The sequence below is a fragment of the Schistocerca nitens genome, chromosome 4, assembly GCF_023898315.1.
Source record: "Schistocerca nitens isolate TAMUIC-IGC-003100 chromosome 4, iqSchNite1.1, whole genome shotgun sequence".
Classification (NCBI taxonomy): Eukaryota; Metazoa; Arthropoda; class Insecta; order Orthoptera; family Acrididae; genus Schistocerca; species Schistocerca nitens.
Window position 1 is genome coordinate 834,751,528 of NC_064617.1, and position 22,126 is coordinate 834,773,653.

The following is a 22,126-nucleotide window of genomic DNA, read 5'->3' on the forward strand; positions in this document are numbered from 1 at the left end:
CATCGTGATTCATAGTCTCACACACCTGACTAGTTGCAGTGCACTTGTTGACTTGTCAACATGAGCTTGGACAAAAGCAGCAGAGTGAAGCTCTATTATCAAAACAACAGTAATCATGCGCTCCATATGGAGAATATCGCCGGCTGAAAGGATTGCTGAAGGGTCCTCTTTCTCCACCTACTGTGCGGAGCATGATGATGTAGTTCGAATCAATTGGAGGATTGGGCGTGGTTGATGAAATCGCTGTTGCTAGGGCAGAGAACGCTGCGTGCAAATCCCGATCTTCAGGCAATGCGAGTGCTTTGTCACGAGAGTTGAACGTCCCGTCGTCCACTGTACGGAAGATTCTTCGAAACATTCTCAAATGGTATCCTTATCGACTTAGGGACTTCGCTCTCCACTTTCTCTCAAGGATTGGAGTTGACAGGGCTGGTTGGCCCTAGACCATCCTATGGACAGAGGAAGCTCATTTTCCTCTGACGGGTAAGGTGAACACACAGTTTGCGGAGTGTGGGGATCTTCACCTCCAGTCACTGTGCATGAAGTTCCTCTGTATGGTGAACGTGCCACCGCATTGTGTGGCTTCACGGCTACGTTCATCATTGCCCCATCCTTTTTGAACAGGTCGGCACTCAAGGACCATCTACATCTACATGGATACTCCGCAGATCACATTTAAGTGCCTCGCAGAGGGATAATCGAACCACCTTCACAGTTCTCTATTATTCCAATCTCCTACAGCACGCGGAAAGAACGAACACATGTATCATTCTGTACGAGCTCTGACTTGACTTACTTTATCATAGTGATTGTTTCTCTCTATGTAGGTCAATGTCAACAAAATATTTTCGAATTCGGAGCAGAAAGTTGGTGATTGGATCTTCGTGAGAAGATTCCGCCGCAACGAACAACGACTTTGTTTTAATGATGTCCACCCCAAATCCTGTATCACTTCAGTGACACTCTCTCCCCTATTTCGCGATAATAGAAAACGTGCTGATCCTCTTTGAAATTTTTGAAGTACTCCAATCCTATTTGGTAAGGATCCCACACCTCGCAGCATTACTCTAAAAGAGGACGGACAAGAGTAGTATAGGCAGTCTCCTTAGTAGATCTGTTACATTTTCTAAGCGTCCTGCCAATAAAACGCAGTCTTTGGTTAGCCTTCCCCACAACATGTTCTATGTGTTCCTTCCAATTTAAGTTGTTCGTAATTGTAATACCTAGGTTTTTAGTCCAATTTACGGCTTTTAGATTAGACTGATTTATCGTGTAACCGAAGTTTACGAGTTCCTTTTATCACTCATATGGATGACCTCACACTTTTCGTTATTTAGGGTCAATTGCCAATTTTCGCACCATTCAGATATCTTTTCTAAATCGTTTTGCAATTTGTTTTGATCTTCTGATGACCTTATGGGTCGACAAACGACAGATTCATCTGCAAACAACCTAACACGGCTGCTCAGACTGTATCTCAAACCGTTTATATAGATAAGGAACAGCAAAGGGCCGATAACACTACCTTGGAGAACTCCAGATATCACTTCTATTTTACTCGGTGACTTATTGTCAGTTACTACGAACTGTGACCTCTCTGACATGAAATCACGAATCCAGTCACATAACTGAGACGATATTCCATAAGCACGCAATTTCACCACAAGCCGCTTGTGTGGTACAGTGTCAAAAGCCTTCCGGAAATCCAGGAATACGCAATCGATCTGAAATCCCTTGTCAACAGCAGTCAGCACTTCATGTGAATAAAGAGCGAGTTGTGTTTCACAATAACGATGTTTTCTAAATCCGTGTTGACTGTTTTTCAATAGAACGTTTTCTTCGAAGTAATTCATAATGCTCATACACAATAATTGTTCCAGAATGCCGCTGCATATTGACGTTAATGATATGGGCCAATAATTTAGTGGATTACTCCTACTGCCTTTCTTGAATGTTGGTGTGACATGTGCAACTTTCCAAAGACGTGCAGTGTAACTGGCCAGCGATATGCTTCATCTGCATGTCTTACCCGCCGTACAGGAGAGAGACGCACTCAACAGTTTTCATGCAAGATGGGGCCCCACCGCACAGCGCTCGTGAAGTTCACTTGCTTCTCCGAAACACATTTGGAAACGATCGAATCATCAGCCCATCGTTTCTAAATGCTTGGCTGGTACGATAACCTGGTCTCAATCCCTGTGATTCCTGGTTGCAGGGCTACCTGAAGGGTAGGGTTTACCAGGGTAACATTCGCGCATGTGCTGATCTGGAGTGCAGCGGAAAACGAGAGGTAGCCAGCATACCAACGGACATGCTTCGTTCTGCTGTGCAGAATGCTATCCTGCACTTAATTTACCGTAGCAACACATGAAAAGAGTTTCAATAGAATTCATTCTGAATTATTTATCTTTGCCATGCCCTTGGCATTAATGCTACCAAGTTTGGTCTTCGTACGCTAATTAGTTTACGCGTTGGAACGTATTAATGGAGAAGCTGCCCAGAGCAGGTAAATTGGTTCTGGAATACTACAAAAAAAAGGACAAAAACAACAAACAGGTCATAACTTTTGTAAACTTCAGAAATCTTATGATTGTATCCACTCAATATCCAGTGATGAAGATAGTAAGGAACTTCTGTTTTCATCCCAAATTAATTAAAACCATAAATTTAATTCTAACACACACCAAATCTTAAAGTTCAAAGAAGAAATATCTGAGACATTTACAATAAAAACAGGTTTAAGATGGGGGGGGGGGGGGATAGTTTATAGCCAACACTTTTCAACTGTGCTATGGAGTACCTGATGAGGGAACGGTACAAGGAAAATCGTAAAAAGTAAGAGTTCAGCCCAAGGAAGATAAAATAAACTGAATCTGCCTGCGATTTCCAGATGACTTAGTATTACTAGCTAATAACATTCAAGAAAGCAGAAGTCAAATAATAAGCCTACAAAATATAGCACAAAAAACAGGACTCCAGATACCATTCGAAAAGACTGAGATAATGGTAGCAGATCCACGAGTAATCAGCCATGTAACACTGAATAACAGGAAAGTAAAAATAGTGAAACAATTTAAATACCTAGAAGAAATTATCACACACAATTTGGACGGGAAACCTGCATTTCAAGAACGAACTAACAATACAAGACCTCTAAAATTATATTGTCTACATACAATAAAAACGTCTGTCAATGAAAACCAAATTAAAACATTACAAGACAGGCGTTCAACCAGAGATGACATAAGAAAGTGGACCTCTTTTCAAAGTCATTCAGAAAAAAAGAATCCACTAATTTCTCAAAGCAGAGAGAGTAATAGCTAGAACATGAATAAATAAGAAACATCAAAAAGGTGGACAATGGTGGATAGTGCCAAACGAAGTGGTGTACAGTAAACTGGAGCCCATTACAGATAGTACACAAAAATGATCTTTTTAATCACAGTAAGAGGACACAAAAAACCAGATTCCCAAGAAAAATTGTACAGAAACTTTGGAACATGAAGCAACAAGTAGGATGGTTCAAGGAAATTAGGGAGGATATGAAAGAGATGGAATTAACCTTCGACGATTTACAAAACAGAAAATGTGAAGAAACTGAAAAACATAGAAATGAGATTCAAACAAAAATAGACAAAAGACAAACATTGAGAATTGTGTTTACAGATGAGGAACGACGGAAAAGATCAGTACGAATGATAAGATACTGGCAACTCGGAAAGAAAACGTAATGAAGATGGTCACAAAATGATTGACAGAAGTGGTTCAATGAGGCCGTAAAAGCGCAAGCTTGTATATGATGGAGACACTTAACATTTATAATGTCATCTGTCTTGGACGCCTATGTGTTACTTACGACAATTTTGTAAGGCCTGCGTGTTATAGGCAACTATTAATATCACCAATGTTTGCCTTGATGTTGTAACCTGTATGTGTTCTAAGATCAGATGATGTCGGTTTTAGTTTCGCCGAAACCGGTAATTATGGAATAAAAAGAATTCGTACCATCTTGGCTACCAGTTTATTGTTTTACAAGCATCTAGATCGCTCACACATGTGCTCCCTACATTAAAAAATTGAGTATACGAAAGGTGTGAGCTGGCACCCTATGACGAAAAACGTAGCCAAACATTGAGACCGGCCACACCTCTGGGCCACTCAGTTAAGCTGAGTGTAACAAATATATATTTTTTCCTGCGGTAGCACATGGGGGCTCGAGCAAAACTAGTCAAACTTCAAGGTTTAGTGCCCAGTACCGTCGTAACACGAAAATCGTTTTGTAAGACTTTGCTGTGGTTGTGATGGAAAAACGGAATGGTAAAACGGAAGGCGAAATCCTAAAGTAAGGTACGCTAGTCCCGTATACATATTTGGTGTGGTAAATTTATGTGGAAATTTTTCATTCATGCTAAAACCATACAAAGACCTAAAGAGATTTACACTCTACGTAATGATGACAGGAGACCCTTACCGCAAAACCTGTGTGCGATACGGATATGAGAACGTCTCAGCAAATTTTGTTGCAGCAGTTCGAACATTTCTGGATCCAACTTCTCTGGAGGGTTTCTATGTTCTTGGCTGATGTTTCGTTGACAAGAGTTGTCGTCTGATGGCAGAAGCAATAAATAGTGTAATGTCAGATTACTCGAATGATCAGTTAAAAAAATAGGATGTCTTCCTCCTGAACGCGTTCATTGACGAACATAAGAGTGGGAAGGGGCTGGTTCATTAATTAGGGGAGCGCGCTTCTCCTACACGGGGCGTACCGTGATACACTCAAGGGTGGAGGAGCGGATACGGGCATATGAAGTAGCAAGTCATTAAGCACGCCCGCATGTTGATAGTTAATCTTACTTAACTGTTGGTTGCTTCTAGCTGTACTCACAGTTGCCCATGAACGGCTGCTTTCACATAAATTACTCGACCGATGCGATTGAATATCCTGATTGGTTACCTCAAATCAGTTCTGCAGCATTGCTTTATCGTCTGTATAAATTTGTGACACAGGCAGTCGCTACATTACACTTTGTAAATTTAGGCGTCTTCAGTTGCGCAACACTAAGACACATACAGCAATAATTAAATAAAAATAGATAAAGAAATAAATGTTATCACAACAGTGTCTATAAGGAGGGAAAAAATTGCCCTAACGTGCCGTGCCATCAGCCTTTCACTGTATTCGTCACCAAAATGGGGCAATAATTGCGCCTCTGTGATCTCCTCTGCTCCTATTACACTCGCGCGTCGTGAATAATGCAGCAGAAGACTGACCTCCGTACAAATTGGAATTCCTGTAATTAAAGTCATGATTGTTGCAAGAGACGTACGTTAGAAGAAATCACGTAGTAATTGAACGTCTTGGAACTTTCACTGTTGGAATTCAAAGTGCAAACTTATCTGTGGTGTTTGTCTTTTCCGTAGCATCGTCCACTGGAGCTCGTTGAACAAAGTCTTGAAGCTTCCCAGTTTAGGGAAACGTAACAGTATGCTCTGGACGTAATGAACAGCGCAACTTGAACGACGGACTGAAAGGAACGTAACTTACTAAATTATCACAAAGACAACAGGTGGTAAAATATTCCAGGATTTACATAAAAAAAGCAGTCAGCATTACTAACTTCCAAGGACAGTAATCTTAGTCGGTTGCAACAGTCATACACGATTCATTGTTAGAAAAAGGCAACCAAACTCTTCGGGAACTGATCTTATAGTAAATGGCGGTACAGAAGAGTAGATAGTATTTGATAAAGGAGAATGATTTTGCGAAGTTCGAATAAAGCTAACACTCTGCAATGTGAAAATACGGCCTCTTAATTTGGCGAGGAAAGAAAACGAGGAAGGGTTAGACCAATTGGGATTTGGCACAGTTCATTCACTGGTACAACATACAAATTTATTTTGCACAGACTGAATTATATTAAACCCAATTAAGAATTTAATAAAACAACAATCTGAATACTGAAAAATACTCAGTGATGGCAGAAAATGTCAGTTATAACTTGCACGAAATCACTGTTTGCCAGAACGTAAGATAAAGGAATAATGATCCAAACTTGTGCCAAATTTAAACATCCGTAAAAATTACCAAAACTTCATGAGCAGAAAACAGCAATAAAAAATTTAATAAAACTGAACCGGGCACATAATAGGCCACTGCCAAAAACTTCTTATACTCAAAATGACAAAAGTAGGACAACAAGCGGACATTATAGCGAGGCTTACAGGATTCGACAGTGATATTCAAATAATTATTATTCACATTAAATAAGAATGACCGTAGAGATCTCAATATTTAGTGAATCGTTTAATTTGAAAGAAACGATAAGGTTATGAAAAAGGAGCCTCGTTTAATTAACAAATAGAATGACTCAGAACTGCTTTAAAATATCAACTTATTTTTTCCGAGCACTGCGGTGGCCTCCAGTGCTGCTGTTTAAAATTAACACTGCAGAAGGAGGACAGAGTGAGCTTTTGCTGCCCAAGGCTTGTGCACAGAACCGCATGAACAGGCGGCTGTGAAACCAACTGGGCACAGAATGATTGGGCCTGACAAGGGTTGATAAACAGTTCCGACGCCAGAGCACAATCAGTCTTCGCAAAATTCCCTTTTTAGCACACACATTCTTGCTCATAAAATTCAGCCTGCTAATTCCATGGAGGCGCGGACCTCAGTATCAATAAACAGAACCGGAGCATCCAGAAATTCCGGTAGACACGCCTCTGACAGCTCGGTGGGTTTTCAGTAATCCACTCCAGAGATTTCTCGACACTGCAAGCTAAACGCAGTCAAATATAATCCCTGCATATGCCTCCCATTTCGCACCAACACAGAAACAAATGAGTGGCAGCAAAAGGCCTCCTTCGCGCTTTATTGTTTAACTGATAATCCCATCCATCATCATAGTAACTCTCGTATTGCCCCTGTGGGCCCACCAAGCCTCCACTACAGGCCACGCCGGGGGGGCTTGTAATCTGTGAGCCAAATATGGAAACATATCTACATCAATACAGTACGACAAGCCGCAATTCTGCATTTTTTTTTCTCGTACAGTCCGAGCTGTTTAAATTTTGTTGTCACTCTTGAGTGTGTGGCGTGCGAGTATTGTGGTTTGCTGGGTGTTGTACAATTTCAGCAAGATTACAATAATACTAGTTACTTACTATCAATGTAACATGAGGTTTTATTTAAACACTGCTTTTCCCGGCTAATGATAGCTATTTTGTTAAAGAGATCTCCACCTGGGAACGTGTAGCAATGTTGTCTGTCAAACAGGGTAAATGGCACTAAGTTGCAGGTCGTTTGATCAAGGCGTCTTCTCTGCCGGCGGACATACAGAGAAACCTGCGCAACACAGAAGCCCTACCACCTCGGCTGTATGGATTACCCAAGATCCATAAGAACAACGTTCCACTGAGACCGATCGTTAGCGCTCCTGGATCACCGACATATAAACTGGCAAAACACCTGGCCTCTCTGCTCCACCCCACACGTGGGGAAGACCGACACATACATTAAGGACTCAGGACATTTCATTGAGAAGCTGAAGAAACTGAAACTTGCACCAAACGACATCCTGGTCAGCTTTGATGTTGTTTCGTTATTTACGAAAGTGCCACTCAGTGACGCTCTGGAGCACATCGGTTCCATTTTCCCGCTAGACATCAGAAAGCTCTTCCATGCATGTCTCACCACGAGCTATTTCACGTGGAATGGCGACTTCTACGAACAGCTGGAAGGCGTCGCCATGGGTAGTCCTCTCAGTCCAGTGGTGGCCAACTTCTTCATGGAACAATTCGAAGCACAGACACTGGACTCGGCGACCTGCAAACCTAAGGTGTGGTACAGGTACGTCGATGATACTTTCGTGGTGTGGAGCCATGGTGAAGAACAGCTCGGTGACTTCCTAAGACACTTGAACAGCCTCCATGCCAACATAACATTTACCATGGAAGTAGAAAAGGACAAGAAACTGCCATTTCTAGATGTGCTGATCACAAGGGACGGCGAAAACCTGGGACACAGCGTGTATCGGAAACCGACTCACACGGACCGATACCTGCACAAACTGTCAAACCACCACCCGAGCCAGAAAAGGGGCATGATTAGTACGCTCGTAACGAGAGCAGGACGAATATGTGAGCCGCAACACCTCAAACGAGAAATGCAACACCTGGAAACAGTCCTGAGGAGCAATGGGTACTCCACAAATTATATTAGAAGTGTAACTGAGCCAAACACTCGGCGAAGTAAGGAACCAGAAAAAGAAATGTCGGGTACGGCCTTTCTGCCATACATTCCCAGAGTGACGGACAGAATCGGCCGTATATTGCGCAAACATGGCGTAAAGACGATCTTCAAACCGACAAGGAAGATCAAAGAGTGTCTTAGATCGGCGAAGGAGAAACGAGACCCACTTGCAATGTCGGGAATATACCGCATACCATGCACATGCGGAAAAGTTTATGTCGGGATGACTGGACGATCCATTAACACCAGGATCAAGGAGCATAAGCGACATTGCAGGTTGGGGCAGGTGGAGAAATCGGCCGTGGCAGAACACGCACTGAATGAGACCGACCACGTAATAAAATTCGCCGACACGGAAGTTCTGGCTGTAGAGAACCACTATCACACGCGCTTGTTCAGAGAAGCTGTAGAAATACAAAAACACGCGAACAGTTTGAACAAGAAAGAGGAAAGCCTTAAGGTAAACGGATCCTGGCTTCCCGTACTGCAGCGAACGACCGTCGCAGGTAGCAAGAGGAGAACCGCACCGGAAATGACCGCGGAGAAGCCCTCGGACGTTGGCGCGCCAGGTACATATAGTCTGCGCCCGCGAGCTCGGCTCCAGTTCACCACCGGCAATGGAGGGTGAAGCTTTGACAATGCCAGCCACTCGTGCTGGCGAAACGTCAGAAAAATCATTAGATGAACGTCGGCCGAAGAACCCGAGACAGAAGCCAATAGGCAGTTTGACACAGTAAATATTTAACCAATTTCTTGATGAATATTCTATATCAGATATAAACAAAGACGTAGATGAATAAATATGTCTATAAGCATGCTGCTACCGTTTTTTCGTGTAACTCGAGTACTCATGGCCTGACGCTATCGATAGAAATCGGCCACTTTGACCTCCAATAAATCACGTACTATTTAAGTTACATGCCTGTAATTCATACCAATAAGTTTACACTAATAGTTTTCTAAAGACACGTCGATCGACGAAATCGGATGAAACTTTTAGATTTTGGAAATTCGTTGCTGGGTGTTACTTGTATAATTTACCGTCAGATACTAAACCTTAAACTAATAAAGATATTGAAATTCTGTTTACACCATCAGAATCGTCGTGCAAATAATAGAAATGTACATGTTTCTGAGTCATCGTTCATGATTCATCTGGCTACTGTTAATTTCTATATTTCGTTATCCGTCATACTTAGTGCGGTGCATCAAATTAAATAAAACATTGCACGAAATTTTAAAGAGCTAAGAAAGGTAGAAACGCTTTGTGTAAAGTCTGCTTATGGTTGATTTTAGATCATGCATTGTAGCGAATGAAATGTAGATACGACACAGAAATTTTATTTAAAATTGAGAGGAGAAGGGTATCTTATTTCGCTCTAGAGTCGCGCATCGTGAATCATATATGGTCATAACATCCGTCATATTTCATAAATAATTCAAGATAACGAAACGAGGCTTTTTGCAAATGATAGCGCGCAATGGCTCTCATATGTTGTATGATCAATACTCGAAACGTTTTTGTTCACCGAGATGTGGAGGTAACTCGGCCGCAGCAGTGAGAGGTCGGCGGCATTCAGACGTCCATAGTGGTGTGCGGAGTCGACACAGGTGCCTCTCGCGGTTCGCGACTTCACCTCCGGCGGGCATCGGGTTCGTGTCCGACGCAGACAGAGGACGCGGATATTCACCGGTGCACGGGGCGTACAACGAGACGAGGAAGGCGGTGGGACGTTGCGCCTCGACCTCGGTTACCATGGCGCCTTGGACGAACTCGGATTGTTCATGTTTGACAGTTTCTGGATTGGAACATGCATTGTGGACTATGCGCCCAAGCTCTGATTATATCCAAGGGGATAGGCAGTGCCGCTGAGGATGCTAAGTGTTTCTGATACCGGAGATTGTCATTGGTCGCGGTGTTATAGTAAACCATTTAAAGTGCTTCCAACGAAGTGGACTTGCGGATTATTGTGGAATTAGCTCTCTTTCAACATTGTTCCTGAAAGTTATTAACTCAGTTTTGTTACAGGCAGCATTTTATTGCTCTGTGTTGTTCCCCAAGCACTAAGGCAGATGTGTATGAATGTGTTGTCTGCGACAGAAGTAAGAACAACACACTGATAGAAGGAAGACACGTTGCTTTATTTCATTATTAGTTGTATCACAGTGGTTTTTTTATACAGGGTGGTCCATTGATACTGACCGGGCCAAATATCTCACGAAATAAACATCAAACGAAAAAACTACAAAGAACGAAACTCTTCTAGCTTGAAGGGGGAAACCAGATGGCGCTATGGTTGGTCAACTAGATGGCACTGCCATAGGTCAAACTGATATCAACTGCGTTTTTTTTAAATAGGAACCCCCATTTTTTATTACATATTCGTGTAATACGTAAAGAAATATGAATGTTTTAGTTGGACCACTTTTTTTCGCTTTGTGATAGATGGCGCTTTAATAGTAACAAACGCATAAGTACGTGGTATCACATAACATTCCGCCAATGCGCACGGTGATACATTACTTCGTGATAGATTACCCGTGTTAAAAGGGACCGTTTACCAACTGCGGAGAAGGTCGATATCGTGTTGATGTAAGGCTATTGTGATCAAAATGCCCAACGGGCGTGTGATATGTATGCTGCTCGGTATCCTGGACGACATCATCAAAGTGTCCGGACCGTTCGCCGCATAGTTAAGTTATTTAAGGAAACAGGAAGTGTTCAGCCGCATGTGAAACGTCAACCACGACCTGAAACAAATGATGATGCCCAAGTAGGTGTTTAAGCTGCTGTCGCGGTTAATCCGCACATCAGTAGCAGACAAATTGCGCGAGACTCGGGAATCTCAAAAATGTCGGTGTTGAGAACGCTACATCAACATCGATTGCACCCTTACCATATTTCTATGCACCAGGAATTGCATGTCGACGACTTTGAACGTCGTTTACAGTTCTGCCACTGGGCACAAGAGAAATTACGGGACGATGACAGAGTTTTTTGCACGCGTTCTATTTAGCGACGAAGCGTCATTCACCGACAGCGGTAACGTAAACCGGCATAATATGCACTATTGGGTAACGAAAAATCCACGATGGCTCCGAGAAGTGGAACATCAGCGACCTTGGCGGGTTAATGTATGGTGCGGTATCATGGGAGGAAGAATAATTGGACCCCATTTTATCGATGGCAGTCTAAATGGTGCGATGTATGCTGATTTTCTACGTAATGTTGTATCGATGTTACTGCAAGAAGCTTCACTGCTTCACTGCATGACAGAATGGCGATGTACTTCCAACATGATGGATGTCCGGCACATAGTTCGCGTGCGGTTGAAGCGGTATTGAATAGCATATTTCATGACAGGTGGATTGGTCTTCGGAGCACCATACCATGGCCCGCACGTTCACCGGATCTGACGTCCCCGGATTTCTATCTGTGGGGAAAGTTGAAGCATATTTGCTATCGTGATCCACCGACAGCGCCTGACAACATGCGTCGGCGGATTGTCAAAGCATGTGCGAACATTACGGAAGGCGAACTACTCGCTGTTGAAAGGAATGTCGTTACACGTACTGCGAAATGCTTTGAGGTTGACGGACATCATTTTGAGCATTTATTGCATTAATGTGGTATTTACGGGTAATCACGCTGTAACAGCATGCGTTCTCAGAAATGATGAGTTCACAAAGGTACATTTATCACATTGGAACAACCGAAATAAAATGTTCAAACATACCTAAGTTCTGTATTTTAATTTAAAAAACCTACCTCTTACCAACTGTTCGTCTAAAATTGTGAGCCATATGTTTGTGACTACTACAGCGCCATCTATCACAAAGCGGAAAAAGTGGTCCAACTAAAACATTCATATTTGATTACGTACTACACGAATATGTAATAAAAATGGGGTTCCTATTTAAAAAATGCAGTTTATATCCGTTTGACCTATGGCAGCGCCATCTAGCGGGCCAACCATAGCGCCATCTGGCTTCCCCCTTCAACCTAGACGAGTTTCGTTCTTTGTAGTTTTTTAGTTTGATGCTCATTTCGTGAGATATTTGGCCCGGTCAGTATCAATGGACCACCCTGTATATGCCTATTTGCAAGATTTCTTTTTGTTCAGTGCTAATGATAATGTTTTCTCTTGAAATGATTTTAATGCACGGTAATTAGATGCTGTTCTGTATTTAATGTGGTGCTGTTAATGGTATCATTCAACGTACATACAGTGGCTGACTCTTGCACAAGGAGCACTTCCTCTGTCGAGTTTTGTACTGTTATTACGTTTGATTATGCAGAAATCGCCAAGTCATTTCAGGGAGGACTGTGTGTAAATTTTCTTATTGTCAGCTTGCTATTTTTCATGCAGTATCAGTTTATACTTAATACTTGGAATATTTTCTTATTTACCATTTGCGGATGTTGATGAGCATGAGGGCTGAAAGTCTATTGTTTAATAGAGATGGGTTTACTGTTGTGTTTTTCTAAAATTGTGGTGATTTTTTGTTAATGAATGATTTCCGACACTTAATGTTGAATGTTATTGATTTTTGGAGTGTCTTTTTTTTAAAAAAATAAATACATTGATAACTAAAGACACCCAAACCGTTCGGCCCCTTTACTTGCAGTTACCCTGTTAAAGTGGAACGACGTAGCAGGACGTGTATACACGGCCACGGCAGCGAAAGGGCCAGGACAACAAATACAGTCCCCGTCTCCTCAATTGGATTCCTAGTTCTGCGGTCACATCAAATGGACTGCATTTTGCAGTGTGTTGAAAAACTTGCGGTCTCTAATAAATGGCTCTGAGCACTATGGGACTTAACATCTGAGGCCATCAGTCCCCTAGAACGTAGAACTACTTAAACCAAAGTAACCTAAGGACATCACACACATTCATCGCCCGAGGCAGGATTCGAACCTGCGACCGTAGCGGTGTGCGCGGTTCCAGACTGAAGCGCCTAGAACCGCTCGGTCAGCGCGGCCGGCTGCGGATTATATTTAGGCAATGTTCTGTGAAGCTCTCCGTTTTCCATGTTTAAAAAACGGTGCAAAAAACCGCGGCCTCGTGCCGAGGTGACGCTATAATTTACTGTAAACTGTCCGACAAACGAACGAACGCAAGTTATTTACAGCTCTCTACAGACGCAGTGCTCCCCGTCGCTCTAGACACTCCTAAATCATTGGTTTAGTCCCATCACACGCAATCAATTCTACAAAAGAGCGATAATTCTGTAATGAATAAGGGTCTGTATTCCAGCAGGTGGCAGTTGGCCCCTCTTGCATCCCTCCTCACCCCCTCTCCTCTCCACGGAGACGGCCGCGGTATCGGATTAGGCCGTCCTTTCGTGTCGACGGCCGCACTGTGGCTGGGATCGGCGCCTCGCTTGTGCGGCCGGACTGCTACGCCGCCATTTGGTAATGCCATTATAAATTTCCCGGGCGGCCGGCCGGCAAGGCGGCCCTAATCCGTGATTTTTATCGGCGGCGTGTCGCCACTTGTCGGGCGCCGCATTCCTAATTGTCGGCCCGGATGGCCGGCCGGGGCGCTCCTTTTTGTTCGCTTCCCGGTTCATTACCGGCGACGCGCCTGCGCCCCGCACGCTAACCAAATTACCGCACTGGCCGCGCTCCGCCATGGCCAGCTTGTTGCGGCTACGAGCCTCGCCGCTTTAAATAATATCATCATGCGGACGCACACATGATGTGCGTGCGTGCGTGCGTGTGTGTGTGTGTGTGTGTGTGTGTGTGTGTGGATTTGTACTGATGCGTGTGGATTTGTACCGATGCGTGTGGATTTGTACCGATGCGTGTGGATTTGTACCGATGCGTGTCGATTTGTACTGATGTGTTTGGATTCGTGCTGGTAGCTGCTGGTTTCTGGTGTTTACTGGTGGGTGTTCGTGTGTCCATGTGTACTGGTGTTTGTGTGTGTGTGTGTGTGTGTGTGTGTGTGTGTGTGTGTGTGTGTGTGTGTGTGTGTTTGTTAGCAAGCTGGCACATTTATGTGTTGTTTGTGTTTACTGTTGCTCTGTGCGTGTTAGGCCCGTTTCACACTGGGACACTGGTGATGGTCACCAGTGACGGTCACCGACAGAGATACATTCGTTTGAACTGGAGCGTTCACACCGGGGCACTACACTGCCTCACAGAGCCACTGTGACCCGGCCGTGACTCACCGTCGTCACATGTGACAGAAAAGGTCACTGTGTTTACAGCAGTCACTGCCAGATGTGCATTAGTTCGAATTGGAGTGTTCACATTGGCATACAGATCAGAGACACAGCGCTGCAGATTTGCCAACCGACAGGCAGTCATTTTTGAGAGAGTGATGCGAAACATTCGTTGTACATATACGGTACACATTGTAGTCATGAGTTTGGATCTGATTAACACAGAAGATTTTGTAACTGAAGTAGAAAGTCGTCCTGTTATTTGGGATATGAAAAGCGATGAGTATATCAACAAAGTGATGAAAACGAATGCGTGGCAAGAAATTATAATGAAGTTTGTGCCCGATTTCAATTAGAAGAGCATGGATGAGAAAACAAAACTGGTAAGTTGTATGTTCATTCTCAAATTTAATACCTTATTTTTCGGACCATAAAAGGCTCGCGAAATTTAGTGTTTGCTTCACCGACCGTTCCGTAGTTACAACACATACCGAACTCAAATGTGTCATTTCTGGAACCAGCGAACATTTATAAAAGACTTCATTTCGAGGAGAATAACAATTTTGCACTGGATACCCCTCGTTTCAAAAATGTGAAGTACTTATTTTATTCACTGGACTCGAATTCGGGAGGACGACGGTTCAATCCCGCGTCCGGCCATCCTGATTTAGGTTTTCCGTGATTTCCCTAAATCGCTCCAGGCAAATGCCGGGATGGCTCCTTTCAAAGGGCACGGCCGACTTCCTTCCACATCCTTCCCTAATCTAATGAGACCGATGACCTCGCTGTCTGGTCTCCTTCCCCCAACAAACCAACCAACCAACCAACTTATTTTATCAAAAAAGGAGCGAAGTCTCGATTTCCTTCAACATTAAATCAAGTTAAAATGTTAATACTACTACTCACACGGCAAATATGCTCGACCTTTTATGTTCAATGTCACCTCCATTGTCTAGACGCTTCATAAATTCATGGTTTCGTTTCCACTGGTTTCCGCTGTAAGTGCTTATCCTCACCTAAATTGTGAAGCGACTATCTCGGAACCCGTATATCAGTTGCAGGTTGCCCAACTAACGGATTCCATGGCCCACAGAAATTTAATTTCCAGTATTTCTCGTAACTACTGACCAAATTCAAAAGTTTAATCTACTCATTAAGAGGTACAACAACAGGATAAGACATGTAATACAGTTAGGAACTGTGTGTTCCCCTTACGGCAACGCAACTGACTGTGCACAAATACCCGAAATTCATTTGTCGAGTATTTCGGAATGAAGGCATTTAGCGATTTCCAAAAAGCTTTGCACACAATTTCAAGTCATCACGAAACTTTTGCCCGCTCTCAAACACCTCCCCTCACCTCTTCGCGCCTTCCCCGCACCCAACAAAGTGATTAAAGGGAAAAACTTTATCGGCTACTACATTTTCGCTGTTCATACACTAAAACTCCAGCATATGACATAACGTTTTAATTTAGTGCTTCTTCACTATCAAGTGTATTCGCAACACAGTTTACACAGAGTGACATTGTACGACACACAGTTCAGGAGATATGATGTGATAAAACACTGAATGCATCAAGAACTCGCTTTTGCTTAAAACGGAGCACAAATTACCCAGCTATATTGATTCAGTGTTTCGTAATGAGAACACTTGCCGATTTCCAACGAGTTTTGAAAAAAAAAAGTCTGTTCACATGATATGTATATATGATTTATGTTAAAATTAATGAACACATTCTTTTACTCCTAATCATCCAATTTTTATTACAGCCTATGAGTTTTCAAATAGTTCATTAATGGTATAGGAGGAATCGTCCAGAGGAAATGATTTTAGGGTAGATTTAAAACCTTTGTTAACTGTGTGACTGTTAGATACAAACCTAACGTTACTGGGCACTCATGCGGGTCAAATATTGGGAAAATTGTGCGAGATCTTTCTCGCAGAAGCCATAATAATGACATATCCAACTCGGCATTTCTCTAAAGTGAGACGACTGGTGTGCGAGAGAACTGATTGATAGCACGTTACTGTACTTTACATCAAAGAAAGAATCGAGTTGCTGCTCAGTTTCATTTTCTAATGTCGTCCTTTTTCTTTTCTTTGCAGGTAAGTGCTGTGCCTTGACCAATTGCATGATTGCTGCCAGTCACGTTCTATTGCGGGACTGGAAAATGTGGTAAGTGTTACACCGATCTTTAAGCAATTACAAACCACGAACAGACAAGCGCTCGGAAATGTGATAGCTCATAATGTCGACTCAATTATCCTAACAGTGGTCCTGAAAATATTGCAAGATGTTAATGAGTTCGCGACGGAGTACTCAGAAAAAACCTGAAAGACATACGTCGTATGTCAAACATCCTTCGTATTCTTCCGGATGTGCAACAGCTTCATGGTATTATAATTGGCATTTCGACTACTGTTGACACCCTTCATCAGAGTGACTTCTTAGTGTTTTTCGGTTGGTGATATTCATGAACTATTGCGTTCCTATCCCTACTTTTGTAAGTGACTGATATTCCTGGAGTACTACATGCTGAGATAGCATCCTGATTTCTTATGACATTATGTGAATCAGAATTTTTCAGAGGCAGTTAGCTGTCATTGCAACTCGTTCTTGACAGTCTTGCTGTCAAACACAAAATTATTTTATGTCGTACAATTTTAGTGGACCGGACAGCCATAGCCATATGGCGATTCTGATTCTTACGGGAAGTGAAAGACGTTAATTTCGAAGACATAATTTTGATCACCGAAAAATGGGAAATGCTAACCATACTGAAAAAAACTGTAGAGTTGACATATGAGGGGAAAGTATGACACTTGTGACGTTACTTACGCTGGAGTCGATAAAAATAGTGAGAGCTGCCATTAAGTCTTGCCAGAAATCCAACTTACGGATTTCATCTTCGTCGTGCGATGTAATGACCTCAATGTCTGCAGCCGATACCAGGTCTCGGATCTCAAACTTCACTTGTACTGCTAGGTACTTGTAACCAAGGACAGTATAAATATTGATAAACAAAAACATGTCTTCGCATCACAGTATTTATTTCATAAACAACTCACAAAAGACACTCACAGTCACAACTGACAAAGGACATGGGTTTGTATCGTTATCAACCTACATTTGATTGGCATTCAGGAGAATTAAAAGTACTGCATGTGTACAAGACCGAGCGCATCATCAGTTCACTCTGAAGCGACGCTTGGTGTCTAGAAAAAACATATTTAACCCTAGATTCCTAAACCCTCGTAAAATTTAAGATAGCTGTAGGGTATAAAAGAGGATATTTCGTACTTAATTTGGTATGTAACATAGCCTTGGGCCGGCCGGTGTGGCCGTGCGGTTAAAGGCGCTTCAGTCTGGAACCGCGTGGCCGCTACGGTCGCAGGTTCGAATCCTGCCTCGGGCATGGATGTGTGTGATGTCCTTAGGTTAGTTAGGTTTAATTAGTTCTAAGTTCTAGGCGACTGATGACCTCAGAAGTTAAGTCGCATAGTGCTCAGAGCCAACATAGCCTTGGAGATCTAATAATTGTGACTAATGCATAAACTGTAGCAATATCTGCCCCCCCCCCCCCCTACCAGTCAGTAAAGACAAATATTTAATAACAGAACTAAGCTGCCTGAAGACTACCGTTATTTTGATTTACAAATAGTTTTCCTGTTGCACATTAAATTGTTTGAATGTGTTTTGCAACAAGAACCATACTTGAGTGTACTGTAATTTCCAACAACTTGTCTGATATCTTGGCATAATAAAATAAATACACTTTTTACGAAAGTTAAAAGGGATAGAAATGACGTGTAACGAGCCTCCATCTTGATTCCAAAACTAATATAAAATTTGGTGAGCCTGTAATATTACTGAAGTTACGGAGAATTTAATGTGACGATTTACATTTTAGCAATATTAGTTCACCTGATGTGTTTGAATTACAATTGTATGTGTGGAACACGATCATTTTCCTCCAGAGTCTGCTGAATAAATGACACTTCTCAAAACAGTCGATTATCTGAATTTTAATATTGCGCACAACCTTCGTTTGTTAATATCTGATATTTTCTTGGAATTAGCCAAATGAGTTGGACCCTCGTGAAACCTGTTACCCTATAATGCTCTTTAGTTGTTATACATCTTCAGTTTACGATATTAAAATAGGGGATGATGAATCCAACTGGTTTCAACATTCTAAATAAACATTTCTTACAGGAATCCTCAGTTGCCGCTGTCCGCCTCTGGAACAAACTGCCCCTTACCTTGCGCAAAATTCAATCTCCTGCTGCTTTTAAGAAGAAGTTGAAGCATTTCCTACTATCATCCTCATAAAGTTCTCCACAAAATTAATGTACAAGGACAATCCCCTCATCTGTCAAATAGCAAAGCTAGCGTCTCCTATGTTGCCCCTGAGATGCCTTCCTCTTCATCTATCTCTATTAACCACGCAATATTCTTTTCCTTTATATTTCCTTAATTATGTTTCATCATGTCTCTCTATTCTTCTCCTCCCTTCACCATGAGTCTCCCTCATACTCCCTGCTGCCAGCACTCCTATCTCAAATCTGTCTGTTCAATAATGTCTAATTATAACAGTACTTGTGATCTAAGAATATAAACTCTATATGTATGTATTTTTCCAGGTGTACCTTTCAAATTGTTTATTTCACTTTTTGTACTAGATGTAGTTTAACATGCCTACTAAAACATATGAATGTAAAATAAGTAGAATGCCTGGTTAGATGTAAGAGAGGGCCTGATGGCCCTAATCTTGCCAGGTTAAATAAATCAATAAATAAATAAATAATAAATAAATAAATAAAATACACTACTGCCCATTAAAATTGCTACACAAAGACGAAATGCAGATGATAAACGGGTATTCATTGGACAAATATATTATACTAGAACTGACATGTGATTACATTTTCACACAATTTGGGTGCATAGATCCTGAGAAATCTGTACCCAGAACAACCACCTCTGGCCGTCATAACGGCCTTGATACGCCGGGGCATTGAGTAAAACAGAGCTTGGATGGCGTGTACAGGTACAGTTGCCCATGTAGCTTTAACACGATACCACAGTTCATCAAGAGTAGTGACTGGCGTATTGTGACGGGCCACTTGCTCGGCCACCATTGACCAGACGTTTTCAGTTGGTGAGAGATCTGGAGAACGTGCTGGCCATGGCAGCAGTCGAACATTTTCTGTATGCAGGAAGGCCCGTACAGGACCTTCAACATGCGGTCGTGCATTATCCTGCTAAAATGCCGGGTTTCGCAGGGATCGAATGAAGGGTTGAGTCACGGGTCGTAACACATCTGAAATGTAACGTCCACTGTTCAAAGCGCCGTCAATTCGAACAAGAGGTGAGCGAGACGTGTAACCGATGGCACTCGTATACCATCACGCCGGGTGATACGCCACTATGGCGATGACGAATACACGCTTCCAATGTGCGTTCACCGCGATGTCGCCAAACACAGATGCGACCATAATGATGCTGTAAACAGAACCTGGATTCATCCGAAAAATGACGTTTTGCCATTCGTGCACCCAGGTTCGTCGTTGAGTACACCATAGCAGGCGCTCCTGTCTGATGCAGCGTCAAGGGTAACCGCAGCCATGGTCTCCGAGCTGATAGTCCATGCTGCTGCAAAAGTCGTCGAACTGTTCATGCAGATGGTTGTTGTCTTGCAAACGTCCCCTTTTGTTGACTCGCGGATCGAGACGTGGCTGCACGATCCGTTACAGCCATGCGGATAAGATGCCTGTCATCTCGACTGCTAATGATAGGAGGCCGTTGGGATTCAGCACGGTGTTCCGTATTACGCTCCTGAACCCACCGATTCCATATTGTGCTAACAGTCACTGGATCTCGACCAACGCGAGCAGCAATGTCGCGATACGATAAACCGCAATCCCGATAGGCTACAATCCGAGCTTTATCAAAGTCGGAAACGTAATGGTATGCATTTCTCCTTCTTACACGAGGCATCACAACAACGTTTCTCCAGGCAACGCCGGTCAACTGCTGCTTGTGTATGAGAAATCGGTTGGAAACTTTCCTCATGTCAGCACGTTGTAGGTGTCGCCACCGGCGCCAACCTTGTGTGAATGTTATGAAAAGCTAATCAGTTGCACATCACAGCATCTTCATCCTGTCGGTTAAATTTCGCGTCTGTAGCTCGTCATCTCCGTGGTGTAGCAATTTTAATGGCCAGTAGTGTATTTTCAGAAGGACTGTATGGTCTCTATCTACTTAGCAAGCAGTCAGCAATTTTGCGCTGTATCTACAAATATGTTGTGCTCTATCTGTAAATATATCTTATGTATAAGAAAAAAGTGTAAGTTTCTTAATATAAATTTTGATTTGGTTCAAAGTGTTTTTTTCAGATGTTGTGATCGACTTTAATTCGATATTCTATTACGAAATTATGGCTCACACTCTCTTCTGGTAAAGTGGTACAATTATTCTTCACAAGCTGATGCAAGCCAGGACAGTATTATTGGCTGACTACTGCATCTCGGACCACAGAAGACATCTGTCTCAAGAAACAACGAATAATGATACGTTTCTAAATTGGCTTGAAAATTCTTTGCTTCCAAGTCCAGGAAAATCATTAGTAACTACTATAGATAACGTTCCACACTAGTCTGTTAAAAGGATAATGGAACTCTCCCCTTTACTACACGGATTCGTCGTTCAGTGGTTACGTGTCACAAAGTTACTGTTGAAGAAGTGTTAGCAGAAGAGTGACTAGTCCCATTTAAATCGGCTGGCAGTTGACAGCGAGCAGGCTTTACTGCTGCCAGTAGCAGTACACCAATGAAACTCTGGCGTTGTCAGCTGCCAGTGCGTGCCACTTTAAGATGCGTGAGGCGCTGTGCTTGCCGGTTGTTAATTAAGAAGCTGTTCTGGAAGCGAAACGTCCGTCTACTTAAAAAAAAAATGTTAAATTCAGTCCTCACTAGAATTACGAACAGATTTTTGACGTACTTCGAGATGCTGTAGAGATCGAGACCATACGTGAATGCCAAGTTCTCTACAAAATTGTTGTAGGAGACACATGTTATGTTACGTTAACCGGAGGCCTAGACACGACGGAGAGGCTCCGTCCCCGCCGTAGCCGCGCAGTGGTCCGCAACCCCACGACGACTACCGCAGTCCACTTCACCCATCCGCCGCCACACACCGAACCCAGGGTTACTGCGCGGTTCGGCCCCCGGTGGACCCCCCAGGGAACGTCTCACACCAGACGAGTGTAACCCCTATGTTTGCGTGGTAGAGTAATGGTGGTGTACGCGTACGTGGAGAACTTGTTTGCGCGGCAATCGCCGACATAGTGTAGCTGAGGCGCAATAAGGGGAACCAGCCCGCATTCGCCGAGATGATGGAAAACCGCCTAAAAACCATCCACAGACTGGCCGGTTCACCGGACCTCGACACAAATCCGCCGGGCGGATTCGTGCCGGGGACCAGGCGCTCCTTCCCGCCCGGAAAGCAGTGCGTTAGACCGCACGGCCAACCGGGCGGGCAGGAGAGACATACTTAGAAACTACACTGTGGTGACAAAACTCGTGAGACACCTGATGTCGTGTCGGACCTCTTTTTTCCCGGCGTAGCGCAGCAACGCGACGTGGCATGGAGGCTCCAAGTCGTTGGAAGTCCCCTGCGGAAATAATGAGCCATGCTGC

The 22,126-nt window shown here is 43.1% G+C and overlaps 1 protein-coding gene across 1 annotated transcript in view; it reads left to right on the top strand.

Moving 5' to 3' along the window:
* LOC126251999 (netrin-1-like) overlaps positions 1–16,679 on the top strand; it is a 338,660-nt gene extending 321,981 nt beyond the window's left edge. The window contains exon 3 of the mRNA XM_049952782.1: positions 16,532–16,679. Coding sequence (XP_049808739.1) covers positions 16,532–16,605 — 74 coding nt within the window. The 3' untranslated portion in view covers positions 16,606–16,679. The remainder of the gene's footprint in view (positions 1–16,531) is intronic.
* Positions 16,680–22,126: the final 5,447 nt, after the last annotated feature.